Source organism: Coniophora puteana (genome assembly GCF_000271625.1).
Source record: "Coniophora puteana RWD-64-598 SS2 unplaced genomic scaffold CONPUscaffold_17, whole genome shotgun sequence".
Lineage (NCBI taxonomy): Eukaryota > Fungi > Basidiomycota > Agaricomycetes > Boletales > Coniophoraceae > Coniophora > Coniophora puteana.
Genome location: NW_006913069.1, coordinates 1,034,060 through 1,050,435, shown reverse-complemented (window position 1 = coordinate 1,050,435; position 16,376 = coordinate 1,034,060). Strand labels below are relative to the sequence as shown.

Sequence of the window (16,376 nt, the reverse complement as noted above, 5' to 3'; positions counted from 1 at the left end):
CGACCCGTCCTATAAAGGCTAACGAGCACGGACAAGGCAAAAATAGAAGCTCATCTACAGAATCTGAGCTTCGCCCGCCTATCTTCAGCTTCAGCGATGGCGGCCGGGACTTTGATATCGTCTTCATTGTTTGTCTCGCGTTCGCCTCGCTTGACCTTGTTAGAATGTGGCGCCGACGCGTCGAAGGCCGACGCTATTACCTCAGGCTCAGCAGCCCTGTACCGACATCCAGTACGCGGACGAGGCCGACGACCAGTTTTGCTCCGAGAAGTTGAGATGGTTGTCGACTGCTTCCCGGTCCTTCCGTTCGGCTCCAAGCGGCCGTTCTTATTGGCACTCATGAGGTGTTCGCCCTAACGGCGGGAAGAGCATGAATACACCAGTGGAGCACGACTGACAGGAGTACGGAATGAATGATAGTGAGGCTTACTGCGGTGATGACGAGCGTGATCGCGCCCCACGGAGCGTATAGACCCGTGAGCTCGTCCAAAGTGGGCACTTCAACGTAGCCCTGCGTTGATGAGTAGTGTGTCGCGATGATGTTGCCCATGAACTTGCCACGAAGAGGGTTGAGAAATGAGAAACGTGCCATCGTCGGCGACCTCCTCATGCATGAAGGCGGACTCGCACAGGAGGCCCTCAGCGTACCACGTGCAATCTTCCTCAGAGTGCTCTTGATCATACATGTCTTTCTCGACGAAGTTGTTGAGGAGGACAGCGATGACGGTGGAGCCGAAGTTGGCCCGCCAGTCGTTTTCCTACTGCTTGCACTGAGATAAAAGATGAGTGACAGACTTCCTCAAAAAATGACACGTACCTAGCCGAAGGTAGCTCCCTCTACCGTGTCCTGCTCTTCCGGCATCTCCTGGTCGTAAACAACCTCACAGATCTCCTTCATAGCCTCAAGTGCTGATGCAGAGCTCGGGCCCCAAATGGCCCGCTAGGTACCGAGCCAGGCTAGGAATGTCGGAATGAAAACGAACGCCCACAGGCTCTTGACATTGCAGTAGGAAGGAAGATCTTCCTTGACCCATTTCGAGGTAGGGTTCTTCGTCTTGGAAGAAGCGGAAGCCGCAGCCGCAGCAGGGACGGGAGTAGCGGCGGCGGGCTTTTTGTTCCTCCCTCGAGACTTCGTGGCCGGCGCCGTCTTGGCGCCCTTGGCGGTGCGAGTGGTTTCGGTGTCGGCAGAAGTCGGACACGACCTTCACGGTACGGGGGATACGAGTGGAACCACCAACGAAGACGATCTCATGCCCTCGACACGCTCGTTAGCGGTGCGCAGACGATGGAGAGCGCGAGGGATCGAGGAAAGATTTAGGGCAAATGATCAGTAACCAGAGACGCCACGGAAAAGAATTCGAAAAGACGTACCTTTCTTATCCCGGTGCATGAACTCCTGGACGATGCGGCTAACGATGCGGGTGCTGAAATCCTCGCAACTGTAAGATCGTTAGCGCAAAGAATGGGCGAAGGCTTGAGCGTGGGTGCGTACGTACGATCGCAGGGGGAGGAAGCACCGACGGCGGAATGCTTATCTTGATGGGGAGATGGATAGTTGATGAGAACAAGCCGGCTGATGCCGAGGACGGCGACGACAACGAGATAGAGGAAGCTAGAAACATGAGAGAGGTGGATGGGGCGGGAGGCGACGGAGACGTCGACGTTGGGAAGGGCGGGCGGGATGGTGGTGGTCAGAAAGCAGGAATAGGATGGCCCACCCAATGACTGTGTAGGAAATCGCGCGGGGGGTACAGCCACTTCCCATTTGGGAAAGTCGGGGCGCCAAGTGTGCGCTACGAGCCACCGGCTCTCCCAAATGGGAAGTAGCTGTACCCCCGCGCGATTTCCTACAATAGTCTTTGGTTGGGCCACCCTGTTCCTGCTTTCCGACCACCATCCACCCCACTACCCCATCCCCCAGCGTCGACACCGTCGCCTCCGCCCACCTCTCATGTTCCTCGTTGTCGCCGTCCTCGGCATTATCCAGCCTGTTTTCGTCAACTCTACATCTCCCTATCAAGATAAGCATTCCGCCGTCGGCCCTGCGATCGTACGTACGCACCCGCGCTCAAGCCTTCGCCCATTCTTTGTGCTAACGATCTTACAGTTGCGATGATTTCAGCACCCGCTTTGACTCCCTTTCGCTAACCCACTACACCATAGCTATTCTCGAGGCCTCGCTTGCCATCTTCTCCCCCTGGCGTGCTCAAGTCCACTCCGACCCTCTGTTTACTACTATCAACATCGTCCTCTCCCGATTCGTCGAGCCCTTCATTGCTCTCTCCCACCACACTCGTGCTCTCTCCCGACTCAAATGCTGCCGCGGCGAGCGTCGGGGTGGGCGCTTGAGCCTCGAGGGCCTGGCCCAGGCGCAGATCCTTCTCGTGGAGATATTCCATGCTTTGACGTGTCAGGGTCTTCCGCCGGCGATTGAAGCTTGAATATTTGAATACATACTCGCACAAGGAGTTCTTCGACCCCACGCAGGGATGGTGGACTCGGTTCCTGCCATGGGATCCACCTCGGTTCCGGGCGGATGTCATTGTCTCACGTCACGTCATATGGATGGGCATGAGAATGCTGACGAGAGAAATAGGAAGACGAACCAACGCCATCGTTACCGGCAAAGTTGAAGACGAGAGTATTCGAGCTTGACGAGGTGAGCTGGTTTCCTGATCCGTGTAAACTGGAGACGTGTCCGACTGACCTTGCGCTCGGATTACGTTGCTCTACATCATGCTCTATCCTGCAGCAAGGCTCATTCGTCGAAGCCCTCGTTCAAGGCGTCTGGACATTGATCGGGGGAGACAAGGCCAAAGATGTTGGTGACGACAGCGCGCGTACGTGGCCCTTCTCTCTTCTCTTCCATCCACCCAACTATTCCCATCCAGTTCGTCTCGTAAGCCCTCCACTTTATCACTACCGCCCTCCGCAGCGGCCACTGCACCGCCCTCTTCTCCGCCCCTGAGACGATCACCTCGCTCATCCGCGATGTCATCCTCTCTAACGCGGCCCTGCGCACACGAGGTCGAGCTGCTCGAGGGTGACCCACCCGAGTACGTCCTGCGCGACCTCGCCTCAGCCCCTGGCCTGCAGATCGCCTCGCTCAGCATCGGCGGCGGTGTCGAAGCGGGCGGGTCCAATGTCGCTGCTCCCGAGGACACGCGCAGGCAGGCAACCGCGGACGCACTTGTCATTGCAGGTATAGCACGGAGACGACGAGCGTCGTGGGCAGGTTCGTCACAGAGGGGCTCGCTGCCGGAGAGGTGGCAGGAGAATGACAGTGCAGTGACCTTGTTTGGGGCAGTTGAGGTCGGGACCGGGAGTGTGCAGGTGAGTTTCACTCGCTGCTTGTGTGTCAGTACAACAAAACGCTTAAGGTGGTATACGGTAGCATGGCATCACGTCGACAAACTCCCAGGGAGATGTCGTGCAGTTCTTCTCGGAGGATGTGTATGCGAATCTCGAGCCCCAGCCTGGTCAGACGCACTCTGTCCTTCGGATTGACGCGATTCGGTTTCTGTTGGTGTTGCTTCACCAGGTAAGCCGTGTAGTCTTGTCATCGAGGCAGAACCATAGGCTAACACGACATTTTGTTAAGCTGACAAAACACCAACTCCTCTCCGTGCTCCCCCTCCTCGTCCGGCATCTGAGCGCAGATATGTACATAGTATACACGTACGCGGCAATTACGATCGGGAGGATACTTGCTCTCAAGCGAGAGAACCGTCTGCTGTACGTGCCATGTCCTCACGAAACCGAGGCTTCTGGCGGGATATTCATTCGCTTTCGACAGGTTCTCCCAGGCCGACATCCACGAAGCCGCGCCGAAGCTGCTCAACGCCGTGCTAGCCAAGATCGAGAAGGCCGGTGCGCCAGAAAAGGTCGCGGAGAACGTCCACCTGATGAAATGTACGCTCCTCTACTTTCGACTATCATTCTTACGCTGACGGTCGTTGACAGGTGTAATGCGGGTCATCGTGACGGCGCGACAGACGCTGATGCCTGTATACCAGCAAACGCTCGAGAGACTCGTGCAGGTTCTGGGCACGATCTCGAAGAACCCGAGTAACCCCGACTTTGACCAGTATATCTTCGAGAGCATCTCGGCGCCCATACGGTAACACTGCAGACAAACGGGAGATTTTGGGTCCTGAAAATAAGCATGGTATAACACTGAGTCCACGCTTCGGTCATATTTAGTAGGTGGGATTGGCTTTAGCGTGCTTTTTCAGGATCTTCGCTTATTTCTCTTATTTCTACACGAACGGTGTCGCGAACGCCTTCGTGCGTTGTTGTTTGCTGATGACGACGAGCTAGATGACGACGACGGCGACAACGTCATCCCGCTCGACCTTGACAACCCATCGGTATGGTAACCGCCCGACGTGCTGCTCGACGAGTCGCTCGATGAGCTGCTCGGTGAGTCGTCGTCTTCAACGCGCGAATGTACTGAAGAGCTCGAAGCCTTAGATCCGACACCAGTGGCTTGGAAGTCCTCCCCCCATTTGAGGCGGCTGAACAGCCTCCCCAGATAACTACTCGGCTCTACGTGGTTTAGTGAGGCCAGCGCCGGTGTGTCCCTGCTCTTTCGGAACTTCTTTCCGTATGGGTTACGCATTTCGGCACAGGCCCAAGGCAGGGGATGAATAAACCCCGCCATATCAGGTGCTCGGCGCGACACTTTAGTTGCGCCGGCGAACGCGTTTTCTTGCGCTTTCGCGCGCTTTCGTCCTCAGAAGACGATGATCCCTCCGAAGAGGATTCCTTAGAAACCGTGCGCACTTCTTCTCCTTTTGCAGAGCTTTTTTTTTTTTGCTAACGTCGCCTTGACGCTTTGTCTCTTTCTTAGATTGGGCTTTAATTGTCTTTAATGTCCCGGAGAGCACGACGCTGGGCTTCAACATCGAACCCCTCCTCAGGTATGGCAACGTTTCCCCAGTTCCTGGGGTCGGTGCCTTTGCCTTTTGCTTACACACTTGGTGCAGCAGGCATTACGTTCTCCCTTTCGGAGGCCGATTCACTCTCGTCGGTAAGGATGCTTGTCCTTGCCTTAATTCTCCTTTGAAGGCTCATTTCTATTTTCGCCAGGAAGTTCTTATGCGAATTGGCGAGGTGCTTAAGGTCTGAGTCACTCATTCTCTCGAGAAGGGATGTAGCGTCCTCCATTATGGGTTCCTCTTCGTTGCGGCTCATTCTCTTAGAGCCTTTCGGCTCGGTTTCATCACCCACACTCATGTTTCTGATGTACGCAGACAGCGCTTCCGCATCAGGTGAGTGACTATCAACACTTCTATTACCCATATAAGGGCTAGCTAACGGAGACACATGGGTACCATGGTTTAACTGTGCAGATAAAGGTGAAAGGAGTCCTCGGAGATCTCACGACGTCGCTATAGAGCAGACGTGGAGATGAGGCACCGGAGGGCTTGGGGCTGGCCTCCTCCGAAGAGGGGCTAGCAGGGGTATTAGCCGCGGCAACAGAGTCGTCGGGCAGAGGCGTCAGGGATGAGACAGCAGAGCTGTCAGACCCGTTGGCTGAGGGCGTCACGGCAGAGTCGCAAGGTCCGGGTATAGAGGACGCGGCAGTGGTGTCGGGCCCAGGCTGAGCACCGGGCTCGTTGCCGCGACGGCGCAGGTCATAGCGGTTGTTGTTGTTGGTTGACATAGGGTGTGGGTATGGGTTTCGATACGAACGCGAGGGCCGAGCGGATGATCAGTCCGAAGGTGCGAACGAATGCGAATGGAATTGGTTTAAAAGCATTAAAAAGGAGGTTCAAAAAGATGTGACGGGTAACCGGAGTGTAACTCGGTAACACGGCACCAGGGGTTTGAACAGGATAGAACCAGCCAATGTAAGTTAAATTGGGTCTAAGGAATGTAATTGGCCTCTAGCTACTGCTACGAGGTCCTATATATACTAGTCCAAGTCCTTCTCCTAGCGACGTCGGGTATCTAAGCTGGCCTCTGAGTCATGCTGGTATGGAGTACGTGTGAGGGGGAGTCATACGGCAAAGAGAAATATACGAGGGGCAAAAGGAGTGTATGAGTGATGATCAAGGGCAAAGGAGTGAGACAGCGGATGCTGAGGACGGCATGCGGGCGGGGTATGAGACTGTAGAGGCGGAGTGCGTTGGCAATGCGCCGAGAAGGGTCGGCACCGTTACAAAGAGTCACGTCAAGAACGCAAGGACGCGACGTGGCGAGAGATCCTCATCCGTCCTCATCTTGCTACATGACAGTATAAATATGTAGAATTGAGACACATGGGCAGACTAAGTAGTAAGGAATAAAGATGCATGTCCTTAGGCCTTGTCGCCGTTTCTACCTTTCTTCATCTTCGAACGCTTTGCGGCTGCTGAAACCGCTGATGCTAGGGCCGATGTAGTACTCTTTGTCTGCATCGAGCATCGCGTCCGCCTCGTTGTGCCTGATGAGCTGGAGCTTAGAGACGACGGAGACAATGTGAAGGATCCAGTCGATGAAGACGAGGATCTGGCCGGGCTTGGTGATACAGGTGTGGGCTGGAGATTCACAATTCGCATGTGAGCGCGCGCTTGACAGTAGTTCAGACTCGGCAACACTTGATATTTAACGCTAGGTATACGAAGGCACGCATGTACTAAGCATACGATATACCTACATGACTTTACTGCGGAAAGCGCGGCTCCGCTCCTTCAGTTTGCTTGTCCAGAAGACCCTTCGCCCTTCGACCGCTTGGACGCGGAGGGCTCAGAGGGCGCGGGCAGCGCCTTGCGCTTGCGAAGGAACTCCGGCATGTCGCTATCGCTATCGTCGCCGCTATCCCCACTGTCCCCGCTGTCTAAGTCGGGTGTCTCTCTACGGGAGTGCGCAAAGGCGGGAGTTCTCTTCACCGCGACGATGACATTGGAGCCCTGAGTGCTGACGTCGAGAACCTACACACCATTAGGAACATAACATAAAGTTCAAATCATCAGAAACTTACAATGAGGCCACGGCGATTGACGGTGAAGCCGAATATGCCGCGTCTTTCAGCGTTCCGATTCAGGATGAACTGCACCAGGGTCTCCCCGGGCTCGACGGACGTGTCAACCGCGTGAAGCGACTCGCCTACGCGAGGAGGTCCAGTGACGTCGGACTCCCTGAGAGATACCCAGATCCCGTCATCCTGCGGGATGACGTCGACAAACTACGAGCAAAACATCAGCGAAGGCAGACAGCGAGCAGAATAAAAGCGGGGACTCACAACGAAGCCAGAGCGATTTACAGCGACGCGCAATCTGACAAACCGCGTATAAGAGTACGTGGACGCCATCGAGGTGTGGACGTCATTCTGAGGTAAACTGCTTCGGCGGCCAGGATAGACTACGTGCGGGGGCCGCAACGGAGAGGACATGGGTAGGCGGAAAGTTATTAGCAGGCAAGAACTGCAGGAGACAATGAACGAGGGGGTTGAGGGAAGAGAAGGAAAACTATGGGTTTATAAGGACCCAAAGGGGGGGCTCAGTCAGCCCATGCGTGATCTCCGCGTTCCACGTTGCCCTACGGTCGCGCGCAACTTCGCAGTTTCAGCCTGCCAAGGAGGGGCGCTTACGTGCCGGTTGCCGCATGTCCTTCAGAGATCTTTCGATTGAATGCGTTCACCATGCCGAAGAAGCCGTAACCTGAGCGGCATCATCAATCCGCTTCATCCCCGTTGCTTCTAGCGGCGGCGCTGCGCTGGGATGCCGGCTGCAACTCCTTGGATCCCACCGGCTGCAACACCCTGCATGCTCAACTCCGCCTGCAACAGCTAAAAAGCCCCGCTGCTTCTGGCCCGCCGCCGACCCCCTCGGACAGCGGCATCCTCATCAATCAAATGCGTTGCCCGTTCACGCCACTGCAACCCCTGTTTGCAACGCGCAATGCCGTTGCCGTTGCGGCGGCTTCTTGTCAATCCAGCCGCTCACCCCTGCAGCAACTCCGCCCATCGGCCGCCCCGCTTTGAAACACAAATCAGGCCGGTTACTCGCACACGCACTTATAAAATGCTTGGCGGATCACAAAGTTCCCAGAACTGGCCTCGTGCGATTGAAAGAGTTCCAACCTTCCTGCCAAGCGGAACCTTCGGAACGTGCAGCATTGTTGCCCAATTGAAGATAGCGGGTGAGGCGCGTGCGGCAATCTTACCTAGTTGATTCAGAACCAACCGAAGATGCCGTATTCGCATGCTTACGCATTGCCGAAGCCGGGACGTCGCCATGCAAGCAGATCGTTTCAGTGAGCGCCTGGGTAATGTTGGCCGATAGAATCTTCGGCGGTCGACGATGCCGGAGATAGAGTAAACGCCCCAAAAGCGGCTGGCAACCCGTTCTCATTTCTGCTCAGCCGGGTCTTCTTATCGTCCAGTTCGCTTATGGTGGCGCGGCAGTACAGCGCCGGCTTGCTCCAAATGAGTTCAACCGCTCCAACGCGGCTGCGCCGCCATCAAGGTATGAGTCTTAGCCAAGGCTCTGAAATTCGCACCCAGGTAGCAGGCGCTTTGCTATCACCACCAAGCGGCACATAACCGCGATTCTATTGTTGAGCAACCGCCTACGTTACGCCTGCGTTATTGCGTCGGAATGTCAACGTGAAATCGTTTACGCGCGCCCTCCGCACGCCTTCTCCGGACTCCTGGCCTCCTTTCCGGCGCGAAGAGTTCTAGTGAGCGTTGGAGACGTAAGCATCTGCTACAGCGGTACCGCTGATGGCGGTGCGGGACTCGGCCGGCCCCCCTGCCTAGCGCTGCCTCGTCCACCTCGCCCAGATTTTGCAGGAGACGGCTTTCCTCGGGCTCAACATCATTTTCATCAGAAGCCTTTCGTTTAGTTCCGGCACGGCGCGCAGAATCTCTAGATTCCCTTGAGGAAGTGTGACCAAAGCGATGTCCAATCAAACCCGAAGTTTTGTCAGTTTACAAGTATCCACAGCGTATCGTATCGTGGTGTGGCGTTACGTGGTACTCGCGTCCTATAGCAATCCAACCTCCACCTGCATCGCGCTCGCGCTCGTCCGCGCCGTGGCGTCGAATCAAACGTTATGGAATCGTATTTCTAGTCGTTCGACGCGGAGGACATGAGCTTGTACTCCTTGAACGGTCCGTCAGGAAGTGCTGCGCTGCCATCAGTGTCTGGAGGTGCAGGAGCGCATGAGAGGGGAGTTTTGCGACGGGATGATGGTGCAGCAGGGCCGGGTTTGGATGGTGTGCCGTTTCGGAGTGTGCCTGAGGGTGGTTTGATGGGACAGAAAAGGAATGCCAGGTGTGCAATCGGACCGACAAATGGTGATAGACGTAAGTGTAAGGAGGGAGTACCGACGACGGGCGATGAACGAATGAAGGCGGAGAGTGAAAGGAAACGGAAGCGTACCTTTGTCTCGAATGTGAGACAATTGTGACCCTACGAACTCCTGCCAGCACGCGAGGTGAAAAGACGAGCCGAATGAAGTGTGGACTTGTGAGCCTACAAACTGGGAGAGGTGAGCGTCAGGTACAGATCGTGGATGCAGCGCCCGCGTACCCGGACAAAAACCGATATCATGCGGTTATGTGACGTGGAAACATTTCATGCGGAGGTGGGGCCGAGTTCTAATGAAGGACCAGCCATCAGACGGAAGCCGTGATACGTGGTGAAGTACCGGGGAGACAGACGACGAGCCGAGCCGGACATCGAGTTGTGGTCGAGCAAGATTTAGCTGCGAGTTAGAGGCGGGAATGCGGTATGGGAGCTCGTGGACGTACGGGGCATAGACAGCGTCGACCGCCTGCATCGACGAGATCGAGGAACTTCGATAGATAGGGGAGAGATGAACGAGAGGAGGAGGGCTGAGGGGAGCGTGGACATACACGAAAGGACGGCTGCGAGATCGTCCTCCAAGACGGCTGGTTCCTCGAGGAGGCCGATGTAGAAGGTGTAAGCAAAGTAGATGAAGTCCTGGAGATGTTCCAGAGCTATGGGTGACGAGAAGGAAGCACGGCGGAGGCTTTCCAACACTTTGTGAAACCCGTGGGCCCAAAGTCGGATGATGAGGAGAACTAGGATAGATAGGGGAGTGGTGAGCGGGAGGAAGAGGGCTGAAGGGAGCGTGGACTCACCCCAAAGGACGGCTGCGAGATCGTTACCCGCGGCGCGGACGAGCTGATATCAGCGACGAAGAACGAAGAGCGAGGGCGAGAGGGGAAACCCCCCAGCGTCGGCGAGGGGCCGATGCCAGGGATGGCGAGATGGTCGGAAAGAAAGGGTGTGGGAACCCGCGCGACACTTCAATATAGTAAATTGCGATGGGTGCACACATGGTGGGTCCAGCATTGAAATGAAGATTGAAATACCCTCCACCTCATCCTTCGTCTGCGCGGTGGCTGTTGATTGTCTAACATTCACCATCGGAGCACGTGTGTAGTGTATTACGTTCTTGAGTATCATTTCGAGCACTAGTAGGTTGTTCACGGGAATGGTATTCGTATTGGTAGCAATCTATAGTAGTGAACCACTTTACGCGGATGTGTATTGGATGCAAGTTAACAAACTTTCCAACAACTCCAGTGAGCGCAGGGCAAGCCGGTACTCAATGCAATGCGGCTGCAACTAAGCCAGGCCCCTTGCGGGCTGGACTCGATCGCTTGCATCGGGTTCACCCGCCATTCATAAACGCGAAAATCAATGTTTTGATCATAAGACACGAAATTCTAGCTCGAAGATAATTGACTCTATTCATAATCAGACATCAGCCTCTCACTTCAAGCTTCTGGATCGCCATCGTCAGTTTCCATCTCATCAACATCCGCTTTCTCGGACCCGTCTTCTTCCCCGGACGTGTCCGCAAGCATATCGCCAACAGCTGCGGCTGAAGTAGATGAAGCAGCCGACGCTGCTCCGGTTGAAATGCGATGAGGAATGGCGGACAGCGCGTACTTGCGATTGCCAGGGGCGGCATTCATGTGAAGGACGGTCTGGTTCTGGGCGGGTTTGAGAGCGCTGGGCGGCGCTGATTCTGTCGAGGACTTCTCGACTTGGGCCTCCTTCTTTGTCCTTGCAGTAGATGCCGAGGCATGCGGTTTCTGCAGGTAGACAACGCCGTCGAAAGTATGTCTCAACTTGGTCACGTTGGCATCTAGGCGAGTGCCCTGCTCCTCGATGGACTTCAAGGCGTTAATGACGAGGTGGAGCAGGTGCTTGACCCCTTCGAGTTTCAAGGCGGTAGCCGCTGAACCATCGTCCAGCGACCGGTCTAAAATCCAGGTCAACAGGATATAAAAACGTTCAGCCGGGCGGACTCACCCGCTTGAGCCGGGGGGACGATCAACTTGGAGACTCTGGACTGCCCTTCGGACGGCGGCGTCGTCTCCAACGAGTCCTTGTTGCCTACCTTCTTCGTTTCCTCCGGCACTCTCCTGCCTGATTTACACTGCGATACCTTAAAAACCGTGAACAAAATAACTAGCGATCCTCGCCAAGTTGACCACTTACACTGCCCATTTCAGCAGGACTAATTCTGTTCAACCGCTGGCTTCTCTCCTTTTCGATTGAAAGTGCTGAGTGAGCCGGGTTGTTGACGTTCCCCTGCCAAGCGATGAGAAAGAAATCTCCTGTCCTGTGTGGACGCGTACCTTCGAAAGCCCTTTGCTTGCTTCCTGAGCGTCTGGGCGCATGCTTGCAATAGCCGGCTTCGGCGTTGACTTTGCCTTCGGCTTATCGGCATCCGTAGCACTCTTTTAGCCAGTTGGAATGCGTAGAACGTGAGTATGCGTCTGCGCGGTATCAAATAACTTTTACCTTGGTCGCCGCCTTGCTTGCCGACTCACTCTGTTTGAGCACCTTGGACCGGGCAGCAGGCTTGTCTTCGGCATTGGCGGGCAGCACCTTGAAGCTCGCCTATAAAGTAATGAGCGAGAACATGTCCATGTTGCGGCACCCTGACTCACCTGGGACTTGGCTTTGGTCGCCGAGTCGTTTCGTTGTTGCGCTGCAAGTGACGCAGAAGGCGCGCCTTCGACGTTGGCAGGCGGTGTCTCAGGGATAACCTACAAAGTGATGAATGAAGATACATGTATTAGTAGTAGTTAGTAGTGGCAATTACTTACCTTTGACTCCGCCTTCGTCGCTTTCTTTTTCTCCTTGGGCGCCTTGATGGTCCCAGCAGCTGCGCCCTTGGGATTGGTGGGTGGAGCTCCAGATGTTGCCTGCAGAATCGTTAGCGTAGGGAGAAGTCTCGGTTGAAATGGAGTTGCTCACCATGGGGGCCGCTTTGATCATCTTGACCTTCCCTTTGCGCGCCTTGACTGAGCTGATGGACGCATCAGTTGTCGCTGCTGGTCCCGACTTTGCGGTGTGAGGCTTCTTCTGCGGCGGCTGGGCCTGGGCGTCTTCGACTCTGGCCTTGCGCTTCTTCTTCTTGGGTTCCGCGTCCTGAACCGCGCTGAGCCTATCGGGAAGCTCCGTCCACCAGGTGTCGGTACCAAGGTCCAGGGATAGAGTCTCGAGCTCGACGAGCGAAGGCAATTCGATCCCTTCTCCTTTGAGCGTCTCCAGGAAGGATGGTTTGAGCGGTTGAGAGTTACGAGTGAGGGCGCCAAAAAGTTCCGGGACCCCGACGTCGATGCCGTTCATTCTGTCGGGATAAGCCGAAAAAAAAGCTTGGGCGTGGCCCTTTCGCAGCGGTCAATCCGGTAACAACTCAAAACGAACGGGCCTACCAGCTCAATGCTCCATAAGCCCTTGAACCACTTCTTAATCGCAGGAGGAAGCTCCGCCGGAGACTGACCGAGGTGGGCCAAAGCAAATATAATGCGGCGATGTAGAGCGTCCACGATCGCTTGAAAGTCGGCGTCCTTGATGAACTGCCCTTGCTGGGGAAAGCGAATTCCTTCGTTGAGGAAGGGAGGAACGGCGAGTGATCTAAGTTTTTTGGGGGGCATGGCGCTGCTACGTGAAGCTGAAGCCGGAATGGGGGTGGGGGGACTTACTTGATGCCGCAAACACTGCTATTTAAGCACCCGCCAACTGGCGCGTGCAAGTATTGCGGTGGCGTGGCAACTATTGCGGTGGCGCAGGCGCGCTCAGGCGAGCCCGGCATCTGCGGCATCTGAGCTTCTGCGTGGGAAGCCGCGTCGGAATTTGATTCCTCAGATTACTTAGATCGCGTTTGCGACGCGTCAGCCCATCTCTCTCTTTCCCCCCTGCGCCCATCTCATGGACAAGAAAACCAAGACGAGGAAATTCAGTAAGTCCTCGTTTCTCGCTTGGCTGCGCCCACTAAGTATGAATAGCAGGTACTCCTTGTATGTCCGCCACTCGCGGAATGTACGAGACTATGTTGTTGCCCCGCTCCGTCGCCACTCGTACTACGTCCCAGGGGAAGAAGGTAAAGCAGCCCTTCGTCTTCGTACCGCCCCTGATAAGGACTGAATTCAGTAAGGGGTCTGTCGAGCACAGCAGCGATGAGGACGAAGAGGGCGAGGACAATGAGGAGGAGAATGGCGAAGGCAAAGAGAGCAACGAGAGCAACGACAACGCGCCCGCGTCTACAGCGTCTGGAGTCAAGCCAAAGCAGAAGCGCGTTTTTCGCCGTCCCATCGTCCCCTCGCCCCCGCCATCTATCGCCCCCGCGTCCGCTCCCCCCCCATCTCAGTCCACCTCGCTTGCGCCCTCCCCATCCAAAGGCACCGCCGTGCCTGCGCGCTCCCCGTCCAAGGGTTCCGCTACGCCCGCGCCCACTCGCGTCACCGCCCAGGAAACGGCGCAGGACGGTGTGAGCGGCAGCCACGAAGAAGGCAGCATTGTCGAAGACGCCGAGGGCGATCAGCGCAGTGCGGTCGCCCAAGGGGGGACGGCATCCCTGAAGCGCCGCAATTCGGCCGGCGAGGAACGGTCCCAGTACTCTGAGGGCGAGGACGAGGATGACGACGAGGTGATCGTCATATCCGGCGGGGCGGCCCCGCCCATGAAGAAGAGGAAGATCGAAAGTAAGTATCTACACCACTCTTTTTTGGCGCCCGCCTTACTCACCCCAACACTGCTCCTCCTCAGCGCAGCCGGGGGAGCGTCGCAAGGGCGCGATCGACTACAGCAGCAAGTATGACAAAGCCGCTGAGGTCCTCGACCTCACAGCGGACTCCGACGCGGGGGGCGGCAGCGGACATCATGCGGCGGAGCCGACAGCGCAGCCGACAGCGCAGCCGACAGCGCAGCCGACGCCCCGCAAGATCATCGCAGTTCCCTTGAACGCTGAGACGTTCTTGAACGTAAGTACTTTACTATCAAAAGCCTCCTCTAACCATACTTACTATTTCTGTTGCAGGCGTCGGTCGTTCAACTTAACCGCGACCGCATGATTGACTTCGAGCGCACTTATGAGGAGATGGGCGTGCGCCTCGGGCAGATGCAGAAGTGGGCCAGGGACTTTCAGCTGGTGGCGTCCCAGCTCGAGAACGCTCTCACCCTCCTCAAGGCCGGGCATCCGCGTAGGGCGTAGTTCTTTTTTCTTTCTTTCTACAAGTCGAATAGCGTAGCAAACGAGGTTCATTGACAGAAGTACATAGCGAATGAAATGGTTTCGTGGGCATTACATAGCGGAGGGATTGAACGGCTTCTCAGCCATGAACAACTCGAGAAGACGACATTCGTGAGGATCGATCGAAATACACTACATCCTTGCTCCGATGACGAATGCTAGAACAATCAACAGCCACCACGCAGACGAAGGACGAGGTGGAGGGTATTTTAATACCTCTCCAAAACTTGGAGTCAACCTCCACCTCGTCCTTCGTCTGCGTGGTGGCTGTTGATTGTCTAGCATTCACGGTTGGAGCGCGGGTGTAGTGTATTACGTTCATGAATATCATTTCGAGCACCGGGTTGTTCATGGCGGAGAAGCCGTTCAACCGCTCCGTCACGTGCATTTTGCGGTCCGGAAGCATGCCGCTCTAAGCGCTTGGACTCTCAGTCAACACTTCGCACGCCTCCGATTATTCCGGGATGCTCATTAACGGCGACCACTCTCCCTTTGGTGTCTCCAGATAGCCGCCCGACAACCGGTCGCTCTATGTCCTCTGTCTCGTCGCGGCCCTATGAAGAGACACATCACCATGGGTATCACTCAATGGCTCATGAGACTATTCACGCCCGGGTTCCAGTCACTATCGCCTTAACTCCCCCAGTCTTTCTCGTCCCCTGTCGTTGTCTAACAAGTATGGCCCGCTCAGCATTCGCTGTCGTCGCTGCCACAGACAGGCAATGAGTCCCTGCTCTTCGCCTTACGAACATTCGGATCACTTGTCCTTCGTCTGCATGGTGGCCGTTGATTGTTTAGCATTCACCGTTGGAGCATGGATGTAGTGTATTACGTTCGTGAATATCATTTCAAGCACTGAGTTATTCGCGGTTGAGGGCTATATTTATTTGCGCCCAGAACCAACTCTCACAGGGTTATCAACTAGGTAAGAGCGCCGCATGCGCCTCACCCGCTATCTTCAATTGGGCAACAATGCTGCACGTTCCGAAGGTTCCGCTTGGCAGGAAGGTTGGAACTCTTTCAATCGCACGAGGCCAGTTCTGGGAACTTTGTGATCCGCCAAGCATTTTATAAGTGCGTGTGCGAGTAACCGGCCTGATTTGTGTTTCAAAGCGGGGCGGCCGATGGGCGGAGTTGCTGCAGGGGTGAGCGGCTGGATTGACAAGAAGCCGCCGCAACGGCAACGGCATTGCGCGTTGCAAACAGGGGTTGCAGTGGCGTGAACGGGCAACGCATTTGATTGATGAGGATGCCGCTGTCGGAGTTGAGCAAGCGGGGCGTTGTAGCCGGCACCCAGCTTTCCTGCGCCTGAGCAGCAACGGCTTCCCCATTTACTTGATCCGCCAGAGTTCAACTACTCGGTCGCAACTCTGCCAGAAATGTTTGTGACAGAGAAGGCCACCAGGGCTAACAGTCATCACTAAATCGGGGGAAAATTTTCGGGGCATAAACAAGGTTATCAGTGTTGTAATATTACCATTGATAGAATCCTGTATGACCGTAAATGGCAAGTATTCAACATTGGTTAAGCGTCAGCCCACAATATGAGAACAGAATATAGCAGAATATCATATCGTCAGGATCTTACCATCGAGTATCATATAAGTGTGAGCTTACCATGGACCAAAACTCAAGGTAAAATCACTCGCAATATGTGGGAGCATAACAAGCCGGATCTCATTTTGAAGGCAATATGACCATTTGATTATAAGAAACTGCTCATAAATCGGTGAGCCACTAACGAAAGCACGCTGAGTAGTAGAAGACTGACCTCTACAATGCATCAAAGCCAGCCTTGTCAGCGAGCGCTTCGTCCTCACCCAAGAAACTTCTCTCATCCGCCTGCTCTGCAGTATCCATCATCA

At 55.4% G+C, this 16,376-nt stretch overlaps 8 protein-coding genes across 8 annotated transcripts; 3 read left to right on the top strand and 5 right to left on the bottom strand.

Annotated features, from left to right (window-relative positions):
• Nucleotides 1–50: 50 nt before the first annotated feature.
• On the bottom strand, nucleotides 51–2,399 carry CONPUDRAFT_159493 (uncharacterized protein; the record flags this gene model as incomplete). The annotated part of the gene is made up of 10 exons (XM_007776564.1): nucleotides 51–353; nucleotides 431–511; nucleotides 555–758; nucleotides 842–940; nucleotides 990–1,255; nucleotides 1,372–1,439; nucleotides 1,493–1,793; nucleotides 1,852–2,003; nucleotides 2,063–2,100; nucleotides 2,154–2,399. 10 exons carry the CDS (start codon nucleotides 2,397–2,399, stop codon nucleotides 51–53), a joined length of 1,758 nt encoding a protein of 585 aa, XP_007774754.1.
• Nucleotides 2,400–2,457: 58 nt separating this feature from the next.
• CONPUDRAFT_36442 (uncharacterized protein) lies at nucleotides 2,458–2,996 on the top strand (the record flags this gene model as incomplete). The annotated part of the gene is made up of 4 exons (XM_007776253.1): nucleotides 2,458–2,538; nucleotides 2,597–2,641; nucleotides 2,753–2,840; nucleotides 2,905–2,996. Coding segments are annotated over 4 exons (306 nt in total), but the record flags the coding sequence as incomplete, so codon positions are not given.
• Nucleotides 2,992–4,124, top strand: CONPUDRAFT_159492 (Cse1-domain-containing protein; the record flags this gene model as incomplete). The annotated part of the gene is made up of 5 exons (XM_007776563.1): nucleotides 2,992–3,333; nucleotides 3,395–3,541; nucleotides 3,602–3,735; nucleotides 3,797–3,912; nucleotides 3,964–4,124. 5 exons carry the CDS (start codon nucleotides 2,992–2,994, stop codon nucleotides 4,122–4,124), a joined length of 900 nt encoding a protein of 299 aa, XP_007774753.1.
• Nucleotides 4,125–4,971: 847 nt separating this feature from the next.
• CONPUDRAFT_77568 (uncharacterized protein) lies at nucleotides 4,972–5,668 on the bottom strand (the record flags this gene model as incomplete). The annotated part of the gene is made up of 2 exons (XM_007776562.1): nucleotides 4,972–5,346; nucleotides 5,387–5,668. 2 exons carry the CDS (start codon nucleotides 5,666–5,668, stop codon nucleotides 4,972–4,974), a joined length of 657 nt encoding a protein of 218 aa, XP_007774752.1.
• A 656-nt stretch (nucleotides 5,669–6,324) lies between these two features.
• On the bottom strand, nucleotides 6,325–7,378 carry CONPUDRAFT_159490 (uncharacterized protein; the record flags this gene model as incomplete). Its single annotated transcript, XM_007776561.1, has 4 exons — nucleotides 6,325–6,556; nucleotides 6,700–6,917; nucleotides 6,968–7,171; nucleotides 7,229–7,378. 4 exons carry the CDS (start codon nucleotides 7,376–7,378, stop codon nucleotides 6,325–6,327), a joined length of 804 nt encoding a protein of 267 aa, XP_007774751.1.
• A 1,678-nt stretch (nucleotides 7,379–9,056) lies between these two features.
• CONPUDRAFT_159489 (uncharacterized protein) lies at nucleotides 9,057–10,296 on the bottom strand (the record flags this gene model as incomplete). Its single annotated transcript, XM_007776560.1, has 5 exons — nucleotides 9,057–9,371; nucleotides 9,640–9,787; nucleotides 9,850–10,036; nucleotides 10,097–10,108; nucleotides 10,161–10,296. The coding sequence occupies 5 exons, from the start codon at nucleotides 10,294–10,296 to the stop codon at nucleotides 9,057–9,059; spliced, it is 798 nt and encodes a 265-aa protein (XP_007774750.1).
• A 442-nt stretch (nucleotides 10,297–10,738) lies between these two features.
• Nucleotides 10,739–12,916, bottom strand: CONPUDRAFT_77565 (uncharacterized protein; the record flags this gene model as incomplete). Its single annotated transcript, XM_007776559.1, has 9 exons — nucleotides 10,739–11,229; nucleotides 11,280–11,415; nucleotides 11,469–11,561; nucleotides 11,609–11,710; nucleotides 11,775–11,873; nucleotides 11,924–12,022; nucleotides 12,083–12,181; nucleotides 12,234–12,647; nucleotides 12,695–12,916. The coding sequence occupies 9 exons, from the start codon at nucleotides 12,914–12,916 to the stop codon at nucleotides 10,739–10,741; spliced, it is 1,755 nt and encodes a 584-aa protein (XP_007774749.1).
• Nucleotides 12,917–13,281: 365 nt separating this feature from the next.
• On the top strand, nucleotides 13,282–14,472 carry CONPUDRAFT_159487 (uncharacterized protein; the record flags this gene model as incomplete). Its single annotated transcript, XM_007776558.1, has 3 exons — nucleotides 13,282–13,963; nucleotides 14,028–14,242; nucleotides 14,299–14,472. 3 exons carry the CDS (start codon nucleotides 13,282–13,284, stop codon nucleotides 14,470–14,472), a joined length of 1,071 nt encoding a protein of 356 aa, XP_007774748.1.
• Nucleotides 14,473–16,376: the final 1,904 nt, after the last annotated feature.